The sequence below is a fragment of the Coffea eugenioides genome, chromosome 5 (genome assembly GCF_003713205.1).
Source record: "Coffea eugenioides isolate CCC68of chromosome 5, Ceug_1.0, whole genome shotgun sequence".
Classification (NCBI taxonomy): domain Eukaryota; kingdom Viridiplantae; phylum Streptophyta; class Magnoliopsida; order Gentianales; family Rubiaceae; genus Coffea; species Coffea eugenioides.
This window is the reverse complement of record NC_040039.1, coordinates 50,536,596-50,555,150: the sequence shown is the minus strand read 5'-3', so window position 1 is coordinate 50,555,150 and position 18,555 is coordinate 50,536,596. Positions and strand designations below refer to the sequence as shown.

Genomic DNA, 18,555 nt, shown 5'->3' with positions numbered 1-18,555 from the left:
TTTTCTGTTTTTTACTTTTTTTGTCACAAAGTGAATTTTTATAGGGGTGAAGAATATATTGCAATCAAATGGAGGAAACAAGTCGGGTGACTTGAATTCAGGATACCGCCCGAACCAAATTTGGGGATAATTGAACCCGAGCGGATCCAAAATGGGCTTAATTTGATGTTGGTTCTCGAGAGTACCCGTTTGGAATTGAAGTGATTTTAAAAAAAAAAAAAAACACTTAACACAAGCGTTATTAGCAAATATGCTTTTAAGCCTTTACGGCGTCAAACGCTCGAGCTCCTTATGTTAGTTGTCAAACGCTGTAGAAATACTTTTACTACTTAAAAGCATTTTTTTTTTCTCGCAAACGCACTACAACTCAAAATAGGGCTTAGCTCTATATCCTATCAAGTAATTGATATTCCTTTTTTTTTTGGTAATAATTGATATTCCTATTTGCTTTTGAAAAGGAAAAGTAATCCGTAGTTTTTATGTTTTAGTGCTCTTTCCATCAATTTATGTTGTCCAAAATGATAGAGAAGATTTACCTTAAAAACCCTTGCTTTGGATTTAAAATCTAATTAGCCTTGTTTGGATTGCTTGTTTCCGTCGGAAAATATTGTCGTTTTCCGTGATCACATTTCCCTATCACCTTTTTCTCTCACATATATCAAATCGCTACAGTAATTTTTCCATGAAAAATGACGAAAAATGCAATCCAAACACAATGTATTAGAGATCTCAAATACACAGCTTTGCTACTGAAATTGATCAAAACTTTGTATTTATTTTCTTGATCTTCCTAACTCGAGGTACATTGAAGTTCATAGCGAACCAAATTCGATTCAACTGATATAAATGTACAGATATTTGCTTGGCACGGTAAAACAAAAGGAAGCCGGTCGGGAGAGAGAGAGAGGGGGGGGGGGGATTGATTTTGTTCATAAAATTATGTACCAATAAAAATGCTAATAAAAAATAAAACCTTAGCAAATGAAGTCAGCCTAAAAGGATAAAAAGGATGCATTAACTTTCAGTCTTAACTTAAATTGTCAGGTTAAAAAGAAAAGGAAATAGAGGGAAGCACCACCTAATATTGAGCCTTTATCTCTCATACCTTGTTCCTTATTAGAGGATATGTCTTGATCTTCTTATCTTCTAACAAATCTTAATAAATATGTATGCATTATCATATCTTGTTCAATTATTTTCCCACATACACACTCAAAACGTGGGATTTGTAAACTCAATCAAATCAAAGAATTGCCAAATCCCATGGAATATTTATCTTCACCAGTTCAATATATATACTTTGTAATTCTGATCATAGAAATTACAATGATAATAATCCGTTCTTGCGTATTCTTCTTTATTTTTTATTTTTTTTTGGGTGAAGAATCCATAATAGAAGTAAATCAGAATTGGATCCCTCTACAAATTTATCCACGCGCAAACAATTTACTTGTGCTAGTAATTAGTAGTGCTAAATTAGTGCTAGTAATTAGTCACTGGTAAGTAATAACCCTCGAGTTTTAGAACCACAGTAAAACCCACCGAACAGGGGTTAAGACCCAGTAAATGCAGAGCCGTCAAGAGTCAGCCGCCCTAGCTGGCTTTGGCTGACAAGCCCCCAACCGACCAAGTCGAAAATTCCCCCTAGTCCCAAGCACTACTATATAAACCGCCACCTCAATACTCTTCATCATCTTTTTCAATGTCGCATGTTTTGTCTCGTCTTTTTACGGAAGCAGCAGTAAGCTCTAAGCTTCTGTTTAGACTTTAGTGAAGAAGACAAAAGTCTTCTCATCCACCCTTCTGGGCCTTCTCCCTACATGGTAAAAGATCCCATCTTTTTCGTCGTTCCCCCAACCACCCCGGGCTTTTGGTCTATTTCGTGCATGTTTTCGTACGGTGGTTTGTTGGCATGTTTACTTTCTCGTTAACAAAGCTTTGAACTGCCTTAGAAGTCAGGATTGCGCATCATAAGTTTTGAATTTTTTTTTTAAAAAACAAAGAAAAAACTTCTGGGTTGACCATGAAACTCTGATCTGTATGCAAAAATATGAGAAAGTGAGAATTTTTGGAGTTTTTTTTTCGGAAAATTTCTATGAATTGTCAAGTTTAGGAGTGTTGGTTTTTTTTTTCCCTTTTATTGCTTTTGCTATTTGGGAAGTTGTGTGGTTCTTTCGTTAACAAGAGATTTTCAGAATCGGTTGTACTGCTCTTTTTTTTTAGCTAAAGAAAATCTTTTGGATAAGTATGAATTTATCTTTTTTTATTTTAATATAAACCTGTGAAATCGTGAATTTGGTTAGTTTTTATCGTTGGATAATTGCTGTTATGTAAATTTGCGTTTAGGAATTTGATGGTTAATTGGAGTCCCTGCAAATTACTTAGAATTTCGTTTTTTTTTCTTTTTTATCTGCTTCATTCATATAAAAAAAGGAAAAGATAAAAAATTGAGATCCAGAGATTGATTGCATCATTTCAATTGGCACTCATAAGGTTGTGTATTGCTTTTGACTAGTATTATGTTTGCTTTGATTTGAATAAAGTTTCGATCTTTTTATTTATTGAAGCTGCCAAGTCGTAAGAATTTTTTTGTCATCAGGCCTTAATCGGTTTTATTGTTGGGATCTGAATAAAGTTTTGGTCGTTTCATTGAAGCTAACAAGCATGGGCTCTGATGCGGCCAATGCAGACACGGAGCCATTCGTGGAGGTTGATCCCAGTGGCCGATATGGCCGGTATAATGAGCTTCTGGGCTCAGGATCAGTGAAGAAAGTGTACAGGGCATTCGATCAAGAGGAAGGAATAGAGGTGGCTTGGAACCAAGTGAAATTGCAGAAATTCTGTGAAGATAAAGCTATGATTGAGAGGCTATATTCTGAGGTTAGGTTGCTGAGGACATTAAAGAACAAGAATATTATAGCCCTGTACTCTGTGTGGAGAGATGAGGAAAAGAAAACATTGAATTTTATCACTGAAGTTTGTACTTCTGGGAATTTGAGGGAGTACAGGAAAAAGCATAGGCAGGTTTCGTTGAAGGCATTGAAGAAATGGTCCAGGCAAATTCTCAAGGGTTTGAACTATTTGCATACTCATGAACCCTGTATCATTCATCGAGATCTGAATTGCAGCAATGTGTTCATCAATGGCAATATTGGACAGGTATAAACATCTTTTATTAGTTGTCTGTCATTGATATTGTCGGTATTTGCTTGGATGTTGTTGAAATTTTGGAAATGTAGTTGCTAGATAACGACAACGGTGTAAATGTTCTCTCCTTTACTGATAATGCATTAGTATATGCCTGAGTGAAATTTTAAATTGAGTAAATGAGATTGTTTGATTTTGCTTTCTTTTTTAGAAATAGAGACCAGGATCAATAAGATTAGGCGTGCACAGCACGTGCCAACTGTTATCTCGCTCCTCTCAATTGAACCTTGTAGAACATGTAGTTTTTGGTTAGATAAAGAAAACTCAGGAGTTGATTTTGCAATACTTTCTTCCTTTTGCGGCTTAGGAAATTGTGATATTAGTTAATTGCTTGAAATTTCTGCGGGGGGAACTTTACAGTTTGTTTTTGACTTATATAGGTGAAGATTGGTGATTTGGGATTGGCTGCAATTGTGGGGAAGAGTCATTGTGCACGTACAATGGTTGGCACCCCAGAATTCATGGCCCCAGAGCTATACGAGGAGGATTACACCGAGTTGATTGATATATATTCATTTGGTATGTGTGTGCTTGAGATGGTAACCCTTGAATTGCCCTACAGTGAGTGTGACAATGTTGCAAAGATATACAAGAAGGTGATGTCTGGGGTGAGACCTCAAGCCATGGACAAGATTAAGGACCCTGAGGTGAAGGCATTCGTAGAGAAGTGCCTTGCAAAGCCAAGGGATAGGCCCTCAGCTGCTGATCTTCTCGAGGACTTGTTCTTTGATGGGATAGTTGACGATGATGACGATAATGCAGAGGATAATATTCGTCTATGATGACTATTGATTATAGATGTAAATGTTGGTTTTGCTAAGTCAGCAAGCAACCTTGTTGCATTGTTTCTTCAGCTTTCCGCCCTTTTTGCCTCTGACTTATTAGAGAGGCATGGGGAGGATCACAACTGGTTTTGGATGATTTGTTTTGATATTAACAAAGCTGTAGTTGCACAACCACACTATTATGTTAGTATTAAGTTCAACAAAGACAATGAGTAGGATGTCGAGTTGTACAAGAAAGAACATGACCAAAGAATAAGTTGTTGAACAAGGTTTATAAGTGGTTTTGGGAACGTTTCGGCTCCTCAAGCAAAAGTCAAAAGTATTAGTACTAATTTATTTGTCGATTGCTGAGACGCAATTCTGATCAATGGAAAAAAAAAAGAAGAGTTATGTCAGTACAATTCACGTAAAGCTAAAGACGACTTGCAATTGCATAGTTGCAAGTCATTAGGTGATTGATTCTTTTGAAACTAAACGCTGGCAAAGATGTGCAGCCTAGCTAGTACACTTTCTTCTGGTGCTGGCTGGCCGGTGGGGTGATTTTGTTTTGTTTTCTAGTAGTATTTCACTAGTATTTTGTTGTGCATTGGTGGCGTCCAACAAGCCAAGATTCCAACCTCAAAAGATTAAAGATTGAGGCCGAAGCAAACGACCTTCTGACTTTTTTACGAATTTGGGCCTTTCTTTGGCGTAGGAGGTGGGGAAGACAGCTTTACTAGAAGAAGAAGCGGCTGGCAAGTACCAGTTGTCGCTCTCAAGAAAAGGGAAAAAGAATGGCTGCCGTGATTGGCTATATCTCTTGCTTTCTGTTTCATTTAATGTGCCAGTAATATAAAAGAAAGAAGGCGGTGCAACGGCGGCGTGGCGCACGAGCAGATTTTCATATGGGCCTCTCCAACTAACGGCCGTCGGACTCGTAGGCTGCTCTGCCTCCATGCCCAACCACTTCCATCAACTCTGTGCAACGACCAAACAAAGGTCGCGGCTGATTTCTTCCAGTAATGACCAAAAAAATCACAAAAATGGAAAAATTGGTGGAGCTTTTCTCATCTATGATAATGCGGTGGTGCATAATGGGCATGCAGCGACCAAAATTTATAGTTTGGTCAACAACACTAACCAAACTTTACTGGTACGGTGAAGTCTTACCAATTTTTTTGGATTCTAGAGCGATTAACCTCCTGTGTAAGATGAGTTGAAAAATTATAGAACGGTGCTAGTCTACTCGGCTTTAAAAGATTGAAAATAGCAGCAAAAATATATATATATTTTTCAGATTAGAAGAGTATTATTTTATCGTTTTTAGATCATTCAGATGGGGAAGTGAATTCCTTTAAAGTCCGTAAAGATTGATAGATTTTACTTTATCACTAACTTTAGTGATACGTTATTGGCCAATCATGAGTTGATGGAAGGGCTGGTTCGATACGAACTAGGGCTTAATTGGGGCTTGATCGTCTTCAGGGATTGATTTAACACATTGATCCACTTTGAAGGGTCAAATTGAAATTTACCCTGATTTTTATTCATATTAACGAGAGCGAGCAGGAAAATGGTCAGAGCCCAAATAATGATTATCTTGAAAATGATATGCGTTGATAAGAAATCTGAATTTTGCCATTTTCAGTTCTCCTAGTATACTGAAAGTAGTAGTAATTGAAAGGATCTAAATCAAATTTGCCAGTGGTTTGATTCTGACCCTCTATAATCTAATACCCCTCGCCGCAAGTAGATACTTCCTCCGTCCCACTTTGATAATTCTGTTTCTTTTTTCACACAGTTTAAGAAAAAATAGTTAACTATGTTGGAAAAGTAAATTTAGATTGCTATTTTCCTAAAATACCCTCACATTAAATATGGTACAACTTTATGGGAACTTGAATTGATGGTAAAAAAATAATCAACTCTCATTAAATGGGGTAGTTTTATAGTAACAACTACTTACATTGAATAAGGGTATTTTAGAAAAATTAAAATACAACTACATTCTTCAATTGGAAAGTGGACTACAATTTGAAACAGATGAAAAAGGAATACATGACTATCAAAGTGTGACGGAGGGAGTAGTAAATAAGGTTTTGCTTACAATTTTCTTCCTGCGAAAGAAAGCTTAAAGAATTGATCCCTGGTCGTGCAACCAAAAAGTGCAGTAGAATCGAAAAGCCAACACAACATAATGGACTATCAAAGTGTGACGGAGGGAGTAGTAAATAAGGTTTTGCTTACAATTTTCTTCCTGCGAAAGAAAGCTTAAAGAATTGATCCCTGGTCGTGCAACCAAAAAGTGCAGTAGAATCGAAAAGCCAACACAACATAATGGCTTGGATACTCCAATTGGTTTCGTAACCTGATAGTTACTGACATGTCTAGTGATATCGTGATCGATTTTTGTGTACTATTTCGCTATATATTTTTGAGGTAAGGCTTTACATAATTTTAAGAGATTAATCTTGTCGAAATGTTAGAATACCCTTAAGTTTAAAAAAAAAAAAAAAAAGAGCCGTCCAAATATATCTCTCTCTCTCTCTTTCTTTTTTGGGGCGATGTTATCAACGAGTTTGCACAATTCAATCAAACTCAAAAGTCCAGTCTCAATCAGTAATCTAATTCCCTTTTGCTAAAAACCATTGCTAGACAGTTAATCGCATCACATGATTTCCTTCGTCAGATACTACAAACGTGATCTGCCTAATATACCTTATGCTACGATTAGCACCATCACACAAATGGGCGGTTCCCATTTCTTGCTTTTGTCGTTTGCAAGAGTTCCATCAAATGCACATGCTAATAGGGCTGTCAATGCCATCGCGTCGAACCTAAGTTTTAATTGGGTTGGATAGAATTTGGGTTTAAAATTAAATGTGGGTTGAATTTGGACCAAACTAGATTTGAACCCACTTAACACACGATCGATATATGAGTATAATTATATATACACAAAATAATAATACATATAATTTATAATTGTACATATCATGACATAAAATATTAATAATTTTTATAAAAATATTAATAATTTTTATATAAATTTATAGTAATTCATAATTATACTATATATATATATATTATATGTTTATGTATTTAATTATGAACTTGAGCCAAACTCGATTTGAACCCGAAACTCATATAATAGTGTAGGTTAAACTTGAGCCTTTTAATTTGAACTCGAAGCTCAAAAGCCCAAAATTCGAAAACCAGTATAATTTGTCAGCCGAGTTTGAATTTGCTAAAATTTGACTCAAAAAAGTTCAATTAACACCCCTACATATAAATAGTCCTTTTCCATAAGGTTCATAAAATTTTGATTGGTCAACTATTGAGAATTACATAACACGACACAGGGTACAAACAATCTACATGCCAACATGTCTCCGTATATTGTTATTTGAAAAAATTTAATCGAAAAATCCTATATTAAGGGTAAAATACAGCTTAAGCAACAGCCATAGACTAAAAGATAGTCCACCTATTTAATTTTAAAATTTTCATATTTATGTCTAAGTTTAGAAATATCGTGATTTCAAATCATTTTTTGTACTTGAACTCAATTTAATCTAATCGGGTTTTCAAACTCAATGACACATTGATACGAGTTTGTCCCATGTTTTTAACCTTATCATAGGGTCAAATTAGAGCATAGGGTGCTGGACGATTGGAGCAAATTTAATAATAACATTTAGTCTGTTTCCCATCAAAAAATTCGAGCATAGGGTGTTTCGCTGTAGGATGATGTTATGCGAGCTGGTCATTGGAAACCGTGAAGAAATTGTTTCCATTTCCTATGCAAAACTAAAAACGGGAAGATGCAGGAGAATGAATGATAGCAATTCCCATCCACTCGGGAATGATAGTCATTGAATTGAGAGCAGGACAAGTATCATTCCGATTTATTGACAACTCTAGGATCATGCAGAGGGGCAGCATTCCTTGGCTGGCAGCTTTGGCAGGTTTAGCTTTATTTGTCAGCGGCTGCAATGGAGGTGAGTTATCTGAAATCGAGCTATTTTTCAACTTCATTCGTGCTCTTGATCCCAAAACTGTATTGAGAATTGAGTGGAGTCGGTCACTACGACATCCATGTTCAAATCAGTGGAATGTAGTAGTTAGATGCAAGGTGGTTAGTCTATTTGGCCGCCCTGTAACAGAAATCAGACTTCAAAACCTGAACCTTAGTGGGATTCTGGATGCAGAGACACTATGCAAACTACCAAATTTGTGTGTGCTTATCTTAGCCAAGAATCGAATCCGAGGGACCGTCCCCGATTCCATAGCAAATTGCAAAAGCCTGATGCACTTGGACTTGAGCAACAATTTGTTGACAGGAAGCCTACCTGCAGTAGCTCTTAGTAAGCTGAAAAATCTTAAAAGATTTGATATTTCTAACAATCATAATGGTAGTACGGATCCTCAATTGAATCGTGAAGCCAGACGTGTGAGGAAATATTGGCTTGTTTCAGAAATATCACAAGCCAATGCTATTAGCAAAGGCGAAAATTCAAATCAAAGATATGCATTCTCTCCAGCTCCAGAAGATGTATCACATGGCAAGCAAAGTTCAAAGAATGATGATAATCCGCGTAAACATTGGCAATCGTGGATGGTCGTCATAGCTATGGGAGTCACATTTGTTCTGCTGCTCATATTTTTCACGAAGCTGAAAGCTGTCCAAGCAGCTAAAGACACAGAGATTACAAGGGAACTCGCACTCTCTCTTTCCCCCCCGAAAAGTCCTCATGTCGAGATTGTGGTAGAAGAAAAGGCGGAAGAACGACATTCAGAGCTCGTGTTCTTCATAGAAAAGCATGAAAGGTTTGGTTTGGAAGAGCTTCTTGAAGCTTCAGCTGACCTGCGAAGGCCGGGGCATTGTAGCAGTCTTTACAGGGTAAGACTGAAGAATAATGCCACTTTTGCCGTCAAAAGATTGAAAAAGTTGCAGGTGTCCTTTGAGGAGTTTGGCCAAACAATGAGAAAGATTGGGAATTTGAAGCATCAAAACATCCTATCTCTTGTGGGTTACAATTCCTCTAAAGAGAAAAAACTCTTAATCTACAGATTTCAAAATAATGGAAGTCTACTAACTCTGTTCAACGGTTAGTCTCATTGCATAGATAAACATATGTGATGAATATTTCTCACGTTCCTGCAGATTCAAATTATGTGAACAATTCTTGCCTTTGCAGATTATATCGAGGGCAAAAGGAATTTGCCATGGAAACTTCGATTATCAATAGCAATTGGGATAGCGAGGGGATTGAACTTCATATATCAGTGGCCTGAAGACGGGGAGATCATCCCCCATGGCAACATTAAGCCTTCAAACATCATGTTGGACGAGAAGGAAGAACCACTCATTAGTGAATATGGAATTGCAAAGTTTTTAGTTTCCAACAAAGCACGTTTCTTCAACTCCTCCAGTTACGCAGCACCTGAAAAACGACTGACTGAGCAGGCAGATGTTTACAGCTTTGGAGTGATCCTTCTTGAGCTATTAACAGGGAAGTTTGCAGAAATGCAGAAGAATGGGTTGGACCTTCCGAAGTGGGTGAAGGCCAAGGTGCGCGAGGAATGGACCGGAGAGGTCTTTGACAAGGAGATTGAAAAGTTTGAGATGTATGGTTTTTCACTGTTAAACATCTCTCTCATGTGTGTGTCAGAATTGCCTGGAGACCGACCTTCCATCTCTGAAGTACTGCAGAAAATACAGGAAGTCGTAACTGCTCAAGAAGATATTTCTTCCTCCTCCACAAATTCTGTTGAATCAATCTAGCAAAGACTGTTGTCTTCCTGTGGCCTTAAAATCCCAAAACAACCGTCCGGATTATGTGTAAGGTTCGGCCGACTAGTTGACTGAACCTTTATAGCGAAATCATAGTTAATCTTCAGTTTCAGCCTCGTAGATTCTTCCATATTGGATCTGGACATCCTTTGGTACGCTGACTTCTTGTTCTTCTGTGTGGATTCTGTAGGTAAGAAACACCATGATTAAAAGACCATTGCAATGAGGAATAGCTGGTATAAAAAGGACAACTCACTGCAAATATATTCGCGTTTCAACTTATTTGCTTAATCTTAAATTTGTTGCAGCATCACAGAATTATAATATGAAGTTAAGGCATTGTAGAATTACTTGTGTTATTTTAGTGGAAATGAATGAACAGTGAATAGAATATGGATGACCCTAGAAAGACATATATCCCTGAAGACATCAATGATCATGCATGGCACTTTTCAGGACAATTCGGGGCTTTGGGTGTCACCAATTGAATTTGTCATGCGCACCGGTGGCCCAACCATCAACATCCCAGTTTAGCGAAACCTCACCCTTACAGTTTATGGTAAAAAGCTTGAAAATGAAAAATCCAAGGGTGTGTTTCGATTGTAATTTTTTTAAAGAAAAATTGTTACGTTTTTTGTGGATACATTTTTCAATCATTTTTTTATCTCATATATATCAAATTGCTACAATAATTTTTCTACAAAAAGTTCAAAAAAATGCAATCCAAAGAAAGCCTAAAAGATCACATGCGGTAATATCCCGTGCATCACTAGTTCGAATCTTGCTGTATATCCTTGGGCGGGGCTCTGTACAGCCCAGGGGATTAGTCCGGCAATGACTGGGATACCCCTGTGTTGACCAAAAAAAAAAGAAAGCCTAAAAGATCTTAAACAATACGAGGGACTTAAATGCAAGAACAGCACACAGATTTATTGAGTTGCTGTGATATTTATTCATCTGATGGAGGAAACTCTTGGAGTTTTATGTTTTCATACGTTTGTAACGAAATTACTTTTTTTTTTTAATCAAAAAGAGGTTTGGGACTGATTTTTTTTTTATTTGGACCATTGTTTATATACAATTATTAATTAGAAAAAAAGGATAAAAATTATGAGAAAAAGAAAAAAGTTGTTTCCACGGATCAGAGATATTGGAAGAGACATGTTGTCACATGTCAATTTCAAGACGTGGACGCTTGACCTTGATTTTTACCCGAGGTGCATTGCAATAATCAGCTGGCAAGCCGCAATCTTATCGACCAAGCGTAGCCCTACTATGCTAAATGCTACTATTTGCTAATTTTGCTTTTAATCTCATTTTGTTGTGCAGTTGCATTAGAAATTGGATCATTAAGCAATTCTCATTAACTAATTATCAAACCAACAGTACTGTTGGTTTGTTTGGATTGTAAGTTATTTGGGATTATTTGGGATATTTTTACTGTAACACTTTTTGTGATGTGATGTATGTGAGATAAAAAGGTAATTAGTAAGATAAAAAGTTGTATTAAAAATTGTAATGATAATGTAAGCAAATAAAACTGAATAAATAATGCTCAATCCAAACAAACTGCTTCATAGCTATCATTTGCAGCAGAAACAAATAAAACATTACAAGCTCTCAAAACAATTTTTAAGTAACTAGGAAGATTTGAGGGACCTAAAAATGGAAAACTCACTCCTAGTGTACTAGGGAACTTTTCCAAGGTGAATGACTCAATTATTCTAGTCAGAATCCTTAAGGGTGGTCCTCTTTGGAATCCTCGTCGGTTTAACCAAAACAAACGGGTTTTTTTTTTAAAAAAATAAAATAAAATTCATTAACGAATTGTGAAAAATCGTTCAGCACGTATTATTTTATATTATTGTAGTAAACATGCATGAAAAGTAACAAATATGTAGGTTAAACATGCATTAAAAAATAACAGATATGTAGGTTAAATAGGCACAGATATAATAGATCTGAAAAATTATAAATAAATCTGAAAAATACAAATAAGTTCAAAAATTGTATTATAATAAGATAAATTGCGCAACTCCATAGCTGTCAAACAACTTTGGTTTAATAATCCAAATTTAATATATAATTACAATTTAATAAAAAATATTTTAAAAACAAAGTTGTCCAACAACAGCTTGATAATATTAAAAAAAAACATTAATGAAATAAAGCCTACAAAGTAGAGTAAAGAAGTCATATAACTAGTATTGTATTAAAATATGTATTAGTATGTCAAATTACGTAGTAACTCATGTTTTAATCTTCTCTTCTTTATCATCGGACATGAAAAAAAGAAAAAATAATCTATTTATGTGAACATATTACAAATTTTTACTTTAAAGTATAGAATATTGGTTACAACTGTTAATTGTATTACATTTTGAAACATAAAGCACTCATAGGAAATTAAATTTTGTTGATAAAATAACTTAATAATTGTCAGTGTTTGGATACCAAAATTATTCCAAATAATATTTCGCTTGCATCACAAACACATTTTCCAACCTACATTTTTATATTCCCAATCACCTTTTTATCTTACATACATCATATCATAAAAAGTGCTACAGTAATTATTCCAAATAATACACTATCCAAAACAATAATTATAAATGAAAACTGTCAAAATTGGATCTGAGCAATTAGAGGACAACCGAAACTTGGCTCCTAACCGTGTAGATGCTGCTCTATATTTTTTCCTCAAAACAATAAAAGCATGAGAAAATGGATAAAGTGAGATTGAAAAAAAAAATTGACTTTAATGTTGTTGTTTTTCAGAAAGGTACATGATTTTCATTTTCAGTAGTCATATCATAAAGAGATTTTATAAAGGAAAAAAAATATGTAATATTAGCAATTGATGAATTGATTTTATTGTTGATTTTAGAAAGTACATGATTTTCAATTTCAGTAGCTCATGCCCCAGAGATTGTATAATGGAAAAAGAATATGTATTATTAGCAATTGATGCATTGATTTTTTGGAATTCCAAGCTGGTCTAGGGGAAGTTTGTGGAACAACAAATTTGAGGCCTGCACTGTAAGTGTATAAATCTAAATCAATTTTAGTTCATTTTGTCCGCACTAGATATGTGTTTCATTTTCATGACACCCGTAAGTTCCTTGGAAAACATTTCACGATATCTTCTTGGGAAAAATTTCTAAGAGACGCTCGTCATTTCCTGTCATCTGCCTTAGGCTCCTCTAAATTTTCTTTCACCAGAGGATTGCCTAACACTCACACAGAGACACACACTCACACACACATTTCTCTCTCTCCTCTCTCCATTATAAATATTTTTTTCTAATAATTTCTTTCTCACAGCCCCTCATCTCAGCTAGGATTTCCATTGCCCCTTTTTTTAATTTTTATTTTACTACTATTTAAAAGGAGTGGAATAACCAAGAAAAGGGCAAAGAGGAGAGGGACCTCTGGGGTAGTGAGAGAGAAAGAGAGAGAAGAGGATGAGCATATCCTCTGTTTTTATTGTGGACATACATATTTATTCCTCTTCTTAGATCTTATTGGTTTCATCCTCATCAATTCCTTCTCATCTGGGCTATCCTTCAAATGGTGAGATTGCTTCAAAAATTGATTCTTTTTTAGCTCGTCTTGATTAAATCTGTAAAATTTTGATCTTTGTTAGCAGATTTTGTATTGGGCTTCTGATCTATGCGAATTATATTTCTCTCAGAGGTGCTGGATTGAGTTTTAATTGATGCATGAAGGATCCGATGATCCTGGATTTTTTCCAACTTTTCCCACGTGCTATTTGATCGGTGTCTTTGCTGGGCTCTGCCTGATTTTCTGGATAAGGTCAGATTTTTGTTCATCTTTCTCGTCCATCCCACATTTGGATCTGTTTTGCTTCATATCTGATGCGGACTGTTGCAGTCTCCTGTTTTTAATAATCTGTGTCATCAACCTTTTTTGATGTTTACAATTGTGCTAATTGCCAATTGATTTACTCCTTTCCTGAGGTTTGGACGATTGTTATTTGATTGTTATAGCGTTTTGTTAGATTGTCAGTTTTTGCATTTTCTTTGTAAGGTGCTGTTGTATTTGAATTGAGGATGCTGATGATTTAATTGTTTGCAGAAAGGATGGAATCAGATCTCGGTAAGCTGTTCATCGGTGGGATTTCTTGGGATACGGATGAGGATCGCTTAAAAGAATATTTCAGAGCGTTTGGTGAAGTGGTAGAGGCAGTGATCATGAGAGACCGCACTACTGGTCGTGCTCGTGGCTTCGGTTTTGTTGTCTTTGCTGATCCTGCAGTTGCTGAAAGAGTGGTTATGGAAAAGCACGTGATTGATGGGCGTACTGTAAGTAGCTTATGTTGTAAATTTCATCGAAACATTACAATGTAGGAGTCATAAACTTTTGTCAAGCAATACTGCACTGCAATCTGATATTAGTTGGAAGCATGCCATTTGGCATGGAACCTATTCTTAGAGCTTAGTAATAGTAATATTATGTACCTGACAAGCAGGAAAGTGGAAAAACCCATACCTTTGTATGGTTTTTCCTACAAATGTGACATTAAAGATATGATAATTCAGGCGTCTAGAGTAATGAGCAAATGTCTCCAAGTATATGAAGTCTTTTGCTGGCTTTCATTTTCAGGTTGAAGCAAAGAAAGCTGTTCCAAGGGATGATAAACACATAATAAATAGAAATAGTAGTAGCATTCAAGGATCACCAGGTCCTGGACGCACAAAAAAGATTTTTGTAGGAGGCTTAGCATCTACAGTCAATGAGAGTGATTTCAAGAAATATTTTGAGCAGTTTGGTAATATTACAGATGTTGTAGTGATGTATGACCACAACACCCAAAGGCCACGTGGCTTTGGCTTCATAACGTATGATTCAGAAGATGCAGTGGACAGGGTGTTACATAAAACCTTTCATGAGCTCAATGGAAAGATGGTTGAGGTAAAGCGGGCTGTTCCAAAAGAGCTATCTCCAGGGCCTAGCCGTAGTCCCCTTGTTGGATACAACTATGGTTTCAATAGAGCAAATAACTTCCTTAACAGCTATGCACAAGGATATAATCTGAGTTCACTTGGAGGCTATGGTGTCAGGATGGATAGTAGATTTAATCCAGTTGCTAGTGGTCGCACTGGTTTCTCTCAATTTGGTTCTCCTGCTTATGGAATGGGTGTGAATCTGGACCCGGCATTGAGTCCTGGTTTTGGTGGGGGTTCGAGCTTTAGTAACAATCTTGGTTATGGGAGGGTTTTGAACCCCTATTTTGGTGGCAATTCAAGCAGGTACAGCACTCCAATTGGATACAACACAAGCAGTAGCAGAGGAGATTCATTTTTAAGTTCATCATCTAGGAACTTATGGGGAAATGGTGGTCTGAATAATTCTGCAAATACTGCCAGCTCTGGTTCATACCTGGGCTCTGGAAGTGGTGGCTTTGGAGTCTTTGGAGTCAATGGAGCAAACTGGGGCTCTTCTGTTTCTGCTCCTGTTGGTGGTAATTCTTCTAATTATGGCACTGGAAATGCTGGGTTCAGAGGTGGAGAAAACAGTTATGGCCTAGGATCTGGAGGAATTGGAAGAAGCAGTGGGACAGGTGTAGCTCCAGCATCATCATTTGCTGGGTCTAGTGATGCTTATGAGGGGTCTTATGAAAATTTGTACCGCAGTGGGTCAATGTATGGTGATGCTACTTGGCAGTCTGCATCCTCTGAGGTAGATGGTACTGGTTCATTTGGTTATGGACTTGGAAATTCATCAGACGTTACACCTAAGGACTCTGAAGGTTATGTTGGAGGTTATACTATTGCAAATAGGCAATCTAATAGAGGTAATCCTTTTATATGCCATTACATAATTAACTCAAATATGTTGCATTTTAACTATATATTGGAACTTTTCCAGTGATCACAATGTATCCTTGATTTTTTTTTTTCTTAGTGCTTTCTTCCTTTTCAGTTATGGTGAAATTTTTTTTGTACAGATGAAAATTCTTCTCTTAGCATTCTCTGGGTTATATGAGTAACTTGTTTATCAAAATCTCTCTCTTGGTATGCTATTGTAACAACAGAAAAAAAGAGATCAAATGAAAATCATATCCTGCACTTGTTAGCACTTGGGGGATTTAATACTTTAATTGGTAACCATTATTAATAGCACAATGCAGCACTGCTTTGAAGAATCACCAGAAGGCTCACCTTTAGCTAATTGTATATTTAAGCTAAACAACTCGAGTTATTAAGCCAGAAAGAGAATCAATTATCTTTCTGTGCTAAAGTAGAATTGGACTGTATTTAGCTGAATCGAAACTTGAAGAGGAAGGCAATGGTCCTAACTTTAGTTTTAGAATCCTACCGTTCTGCTAATCGGCGTGATTTACAGATGTGGGTGACCAATGTAACAAAGAGTAAAGAATGGAGTACTCCTTGAGACTTGCTATCTTGCAGCTCGTGGAGAAATGGCCTCAGTTGAAATGTGTCAACCTTTTGAAATTTACATGCTTAAGACGTGTATCGTGTGTGAGCTAAACATATATTCTTTACTAACATGTGTTCCATCAAATCAAAGAGATAAAATTGAGGTTTTTCAAACTTGTTATTATGTTTAGGTCCTGAATGTGGACATTACACAGGGTATCTATGTTGATAGTTGTGGAAAGGATACTTAGACAGGATGAACAAAGCAACAGCTTAGTTGCTTTATTCAATCGGGAAATGTATAGGGCTGAGGTGTGGGATGAAGGAAACTGAGAGCTCATCTGTATGCATCTATCTGTAGACTGTGGCAGTGTTCTTATATTTCTGTGCTCCATGAACTCATCAGCTTGATGATTAATTTAGGTTTTTTTTGCTTATTATCTTTTAAATGCTTTATCTGCTTTTGATTCAGTGATTAAGTATCTTAAAGTATCTGGAGCAAGGTTCTGATATTTGTTTTTCCTTTTCTTTCTTGATTTCCACAGGGATTGCTGCATAGGAAATTTTATTATTTGAATGTCTGAGGATAATAGTAGAAGAAAGAGACTCAAGTGAAACAGGTGGCCAGTTGAGTTGCATATGTGTTTTCCAAAAATATTTCAGCTTACAAGGACTTTGATCATATAGAGCTAACGGGGGGGCGGGTCTTATTCAACGTATACATATTCACAGAGAGAGAGAGAGAGAGAGCAGTTTCAAGGGATTTTGTGGTGGTTTGAGATTTGATTTTCTAATATAATTTAGGTTCCTTTGTCAGCATTTGATTGAGATGTAAATGAGTGCGGGATATACTCAGGAGGTCCATTCTAGTTAATGTGTTGTGCATCTCTTCTACAATATGGTACTGCTGGTACTACTACTATATCAAAAGGTAGAGTATTATTTTTTTAATATTCTTTTTCACCTTTTTGGTATTTTGTTTTCCCTTTCTGCTGTAATGACTGGCGAAGTTGCTGGCATCTTCTGTTCTCATAGTTTCCTTCTTTTCTGGGAACTGTACTTCTCTCAGATTTGTATGTGAGGTTCTGTCTGATTTTCTAGCGTGATTATTAATAGGGATACCGACCTAGGATCCCCATCAATAAGTTACTGAAGATTTGTGATTCGTTTTGTTTTTGGAGATTAATGTATTCAACGTGTTTAAGACTTTTGTTTGGACATTATTGAATAGATGGCTGAGCATGAATAGAATTCCACTTTCTGTCTTCATTCTATTTCTTAATTTCTTTTTCCTTGTCAGGTCTGATAATTTGTCATTGTGTTCCTTTGACATTCTCCATGATTTGCAGAATCAATGAGGGTTTTCATAACGCGTAAGAAACTAAAGACTTTACTTGGGAAGGCAATAAAAATTGTAGAGATGTCGTCAGTTTTGATGGAATTCATAACCTGTGAGGTTACTAATAGTCTAATTTTGAGCTGCTTGTGGGTGTGTATTTTGTGGGAGTAGTCAGGTAAGACTCCCTGAAACTTTTACCAAATTTAAGACTGATGGTGGTTCTCGTAATGTAGGTATTTTTTTGATGCAGTATAACAGCAACATTTTATAGCCCGCTCTAGTAGAAGATACGACAGGAGTTTTCTAGGTACTAGTTTTTAAGAGACACGACAGGAGTTTCCTGTTGTAGATAGGAAGTAGGATGGGAGATCCTACTCATTTGCACGTCACTCTTAACCAAAACAAACCCTTTGTTTTGCATTACATATGATCTCATTTTCATGGATCATCTGCGTTGCTTTTCTTGCCTTGTATTTTAGGACACTGAATTGTCATCTGGTCTTTTTATATTGCCTCCTCCATATCAGGCCTTAAAGCTTGTTGTTCTGTCCCTTCCCGTCCCGTCCTCTTCATCACATATCACCTCTGCCATCATAAATTCTTGGGAGTGTTGTCGATCAAGAGTCCAGGCAGTTTGTAGAATCCTTTTTTTTTTCTTGAAAGATAAAAGAAAAGAAAATTATTTTGGTTAGTAACGTAACATTTTCTGATTTATTTTTTCTTCTTTTTGGTTGATAAAATAAGAAATATGCTTGCATTATCTAGGTTGCTTGCTAGATAATCGTCTAATACGAGGTAGTCAGCAAAGTTCAAAGTTGGGAAGGAAATTCCACGGAGACTCCAATTAGTGCTAGATTTGGCAAAATGAGTTACTAGCATAGAGACTGAAATGAAAGGAGGAGCATGTTTTGTCACCTTTCCAAATTGGTCAGTGTCGCCTTAATAAGTGAACACAGGCTGCTGTAGTGTACAAAGGCAGATTATTCTTGTGCAATCCAATATAATAGTATCATAATCATTTATTTTGGGTCTAGAAAGGCTTGT

The 18,555-nt window shown here is 36.3% G+C and overlaps 3 protein-coding genes across 6 annotated transcripts; all 3 read left to right on the top strand.

Annotated features, from left to right (window-relative positions):
• The first annotated feature begins 1,717 nt into the window (after positions 1 to 1,717).
• LOC113770821 (probable serine/threonine-protein kinase WNK11) lies at positions 1,718 to 4,255 on the top strand. 3 transcript variants are annotated; one of them, XM_027315412.1, is made up of 3 exons: positions 1,718 to 1,823; positions 2,656 to 3,159; positions 3,588 to 4,255. In XM_027315412.1, the coding sequence occupies exons 1-3, from the start codon at positions 1,821 to 1,823 to the stop codon at positions 3,987 to 3,989; spliced, it is 909 nt and encodes a 302-aa protein (XP_027171213.1). In that variant the 5' UTR covers positions 1,718 to 1,820; the 3' UTR covers positions 3,990 to 4,255. The 3 variants fall into 3 exon arrangements, with proteins under 3 accessions (XP_027171213.1, XP_027171214.1, XP_027171212.1); XM_027315413.1 differs by having other exon boundaries at positions 2,600 to 3,159; XM_027315411.1 differs by lacking the exon at positions 1,718 to 1,823 and adding an exon at positions 1,938 to 2,058.
• Positions 4,256 to 7,836: 3,581 nt separating this feature from the next.
• LOC113771967 (putative inactive receptor-like protein kinase At1g64210) lies at positions 7,837 to 9,759 on the top strand. The gene is made up of 2 exons (XM_027316510.1): positions 7,837 to 9,082; positions 9,173 to 9,759. The coding sequence occupies exons 1-2, from the start codon at positions 7,837 to 7,839 to the stop codon at positions 9,757 to 9,759; spliced, it is 1,833 nt and encodes a 610-aa protein (XP_027172311.1).
• A 3,172-nt stretch (positions 9,760 to 12,931) lies between these two features.
• Positions 12,932 to 17,428, top strand: LOC113770153 (heterogeneous nuclear ribonucleoprotein 1). Of its 2 annotated transcripts, none has more exons than XM_027314540.1 (5): positions 12,932 to 13,341; positions 13,463 to 13,584; positions 13,867 to 14,093; positions 14,395 to 15,586; positions 16,718 to 17,428. In XM_027314540.1, exons 3-5 carry the CDS (start codon positions 13,872 to 13,874, stop codon positions 16,729 to 16,731), a joined length of 1,428 nt encoding a protein of 475 aa, XP_027170341.1. In that variant the 5' UTR covers positions 12,932 to 13,341; positions 13,463 to 13,584; positions 13,867 to 13,871; the 3' UTR covers positions 16,732 to 17,428. The 2 variants fall into 2 exon arrangements, with proteins under 2 accessions (XP_027170341.1, XP_027170342.1); XM_027314541.1 differs by having other exon boundaries at positions 13,418 to 13,584.
• The last annotated feature ends 1,127 nt before the right edge of the window (positions 17,429 to 18,555 follow it).

Bases quoted from the DNA above. Each gene is read 5' to 3' on its own strand.
- LOC113770821 (XM_027315411.1), top strand. The intron at 3,160-3,587 runs GTATAAACATCT...TGACTTATATAG, and splicing joins TCAATGGCAATATTGGACAG to GTGAAGATTGGTGATTTGGG.
- LOC113771967 (XM_027316510.1), top strand. From the start codon at position 7,837: ATGATAGTCATTGAATTGAGAGCAGGACAAGTATCATTCCGATTTATT. The intron at 9,083-9,172 runs GTTAGTCTCATT...TTGCCTTTGCAG, and splicing joins TCTACTAACTCTGTTCAACG to ATTATATCGAGGGCAAAAGG.
- LOC113770153 (XM_027314540.1), top strand. From the start codon at position 13,872: ATGGAATCAGATCTCGGTAAGCTGTTCATCGGTGGGATTTCTTGGGAT. The intron at 14,094-14,394 runs GTAAGTAGCTTA...TTTCATTTTCAG, and splicing joins ACGTGATTGATGGGCGTACT to GTTGAAGCAAAGAAAGCTGT.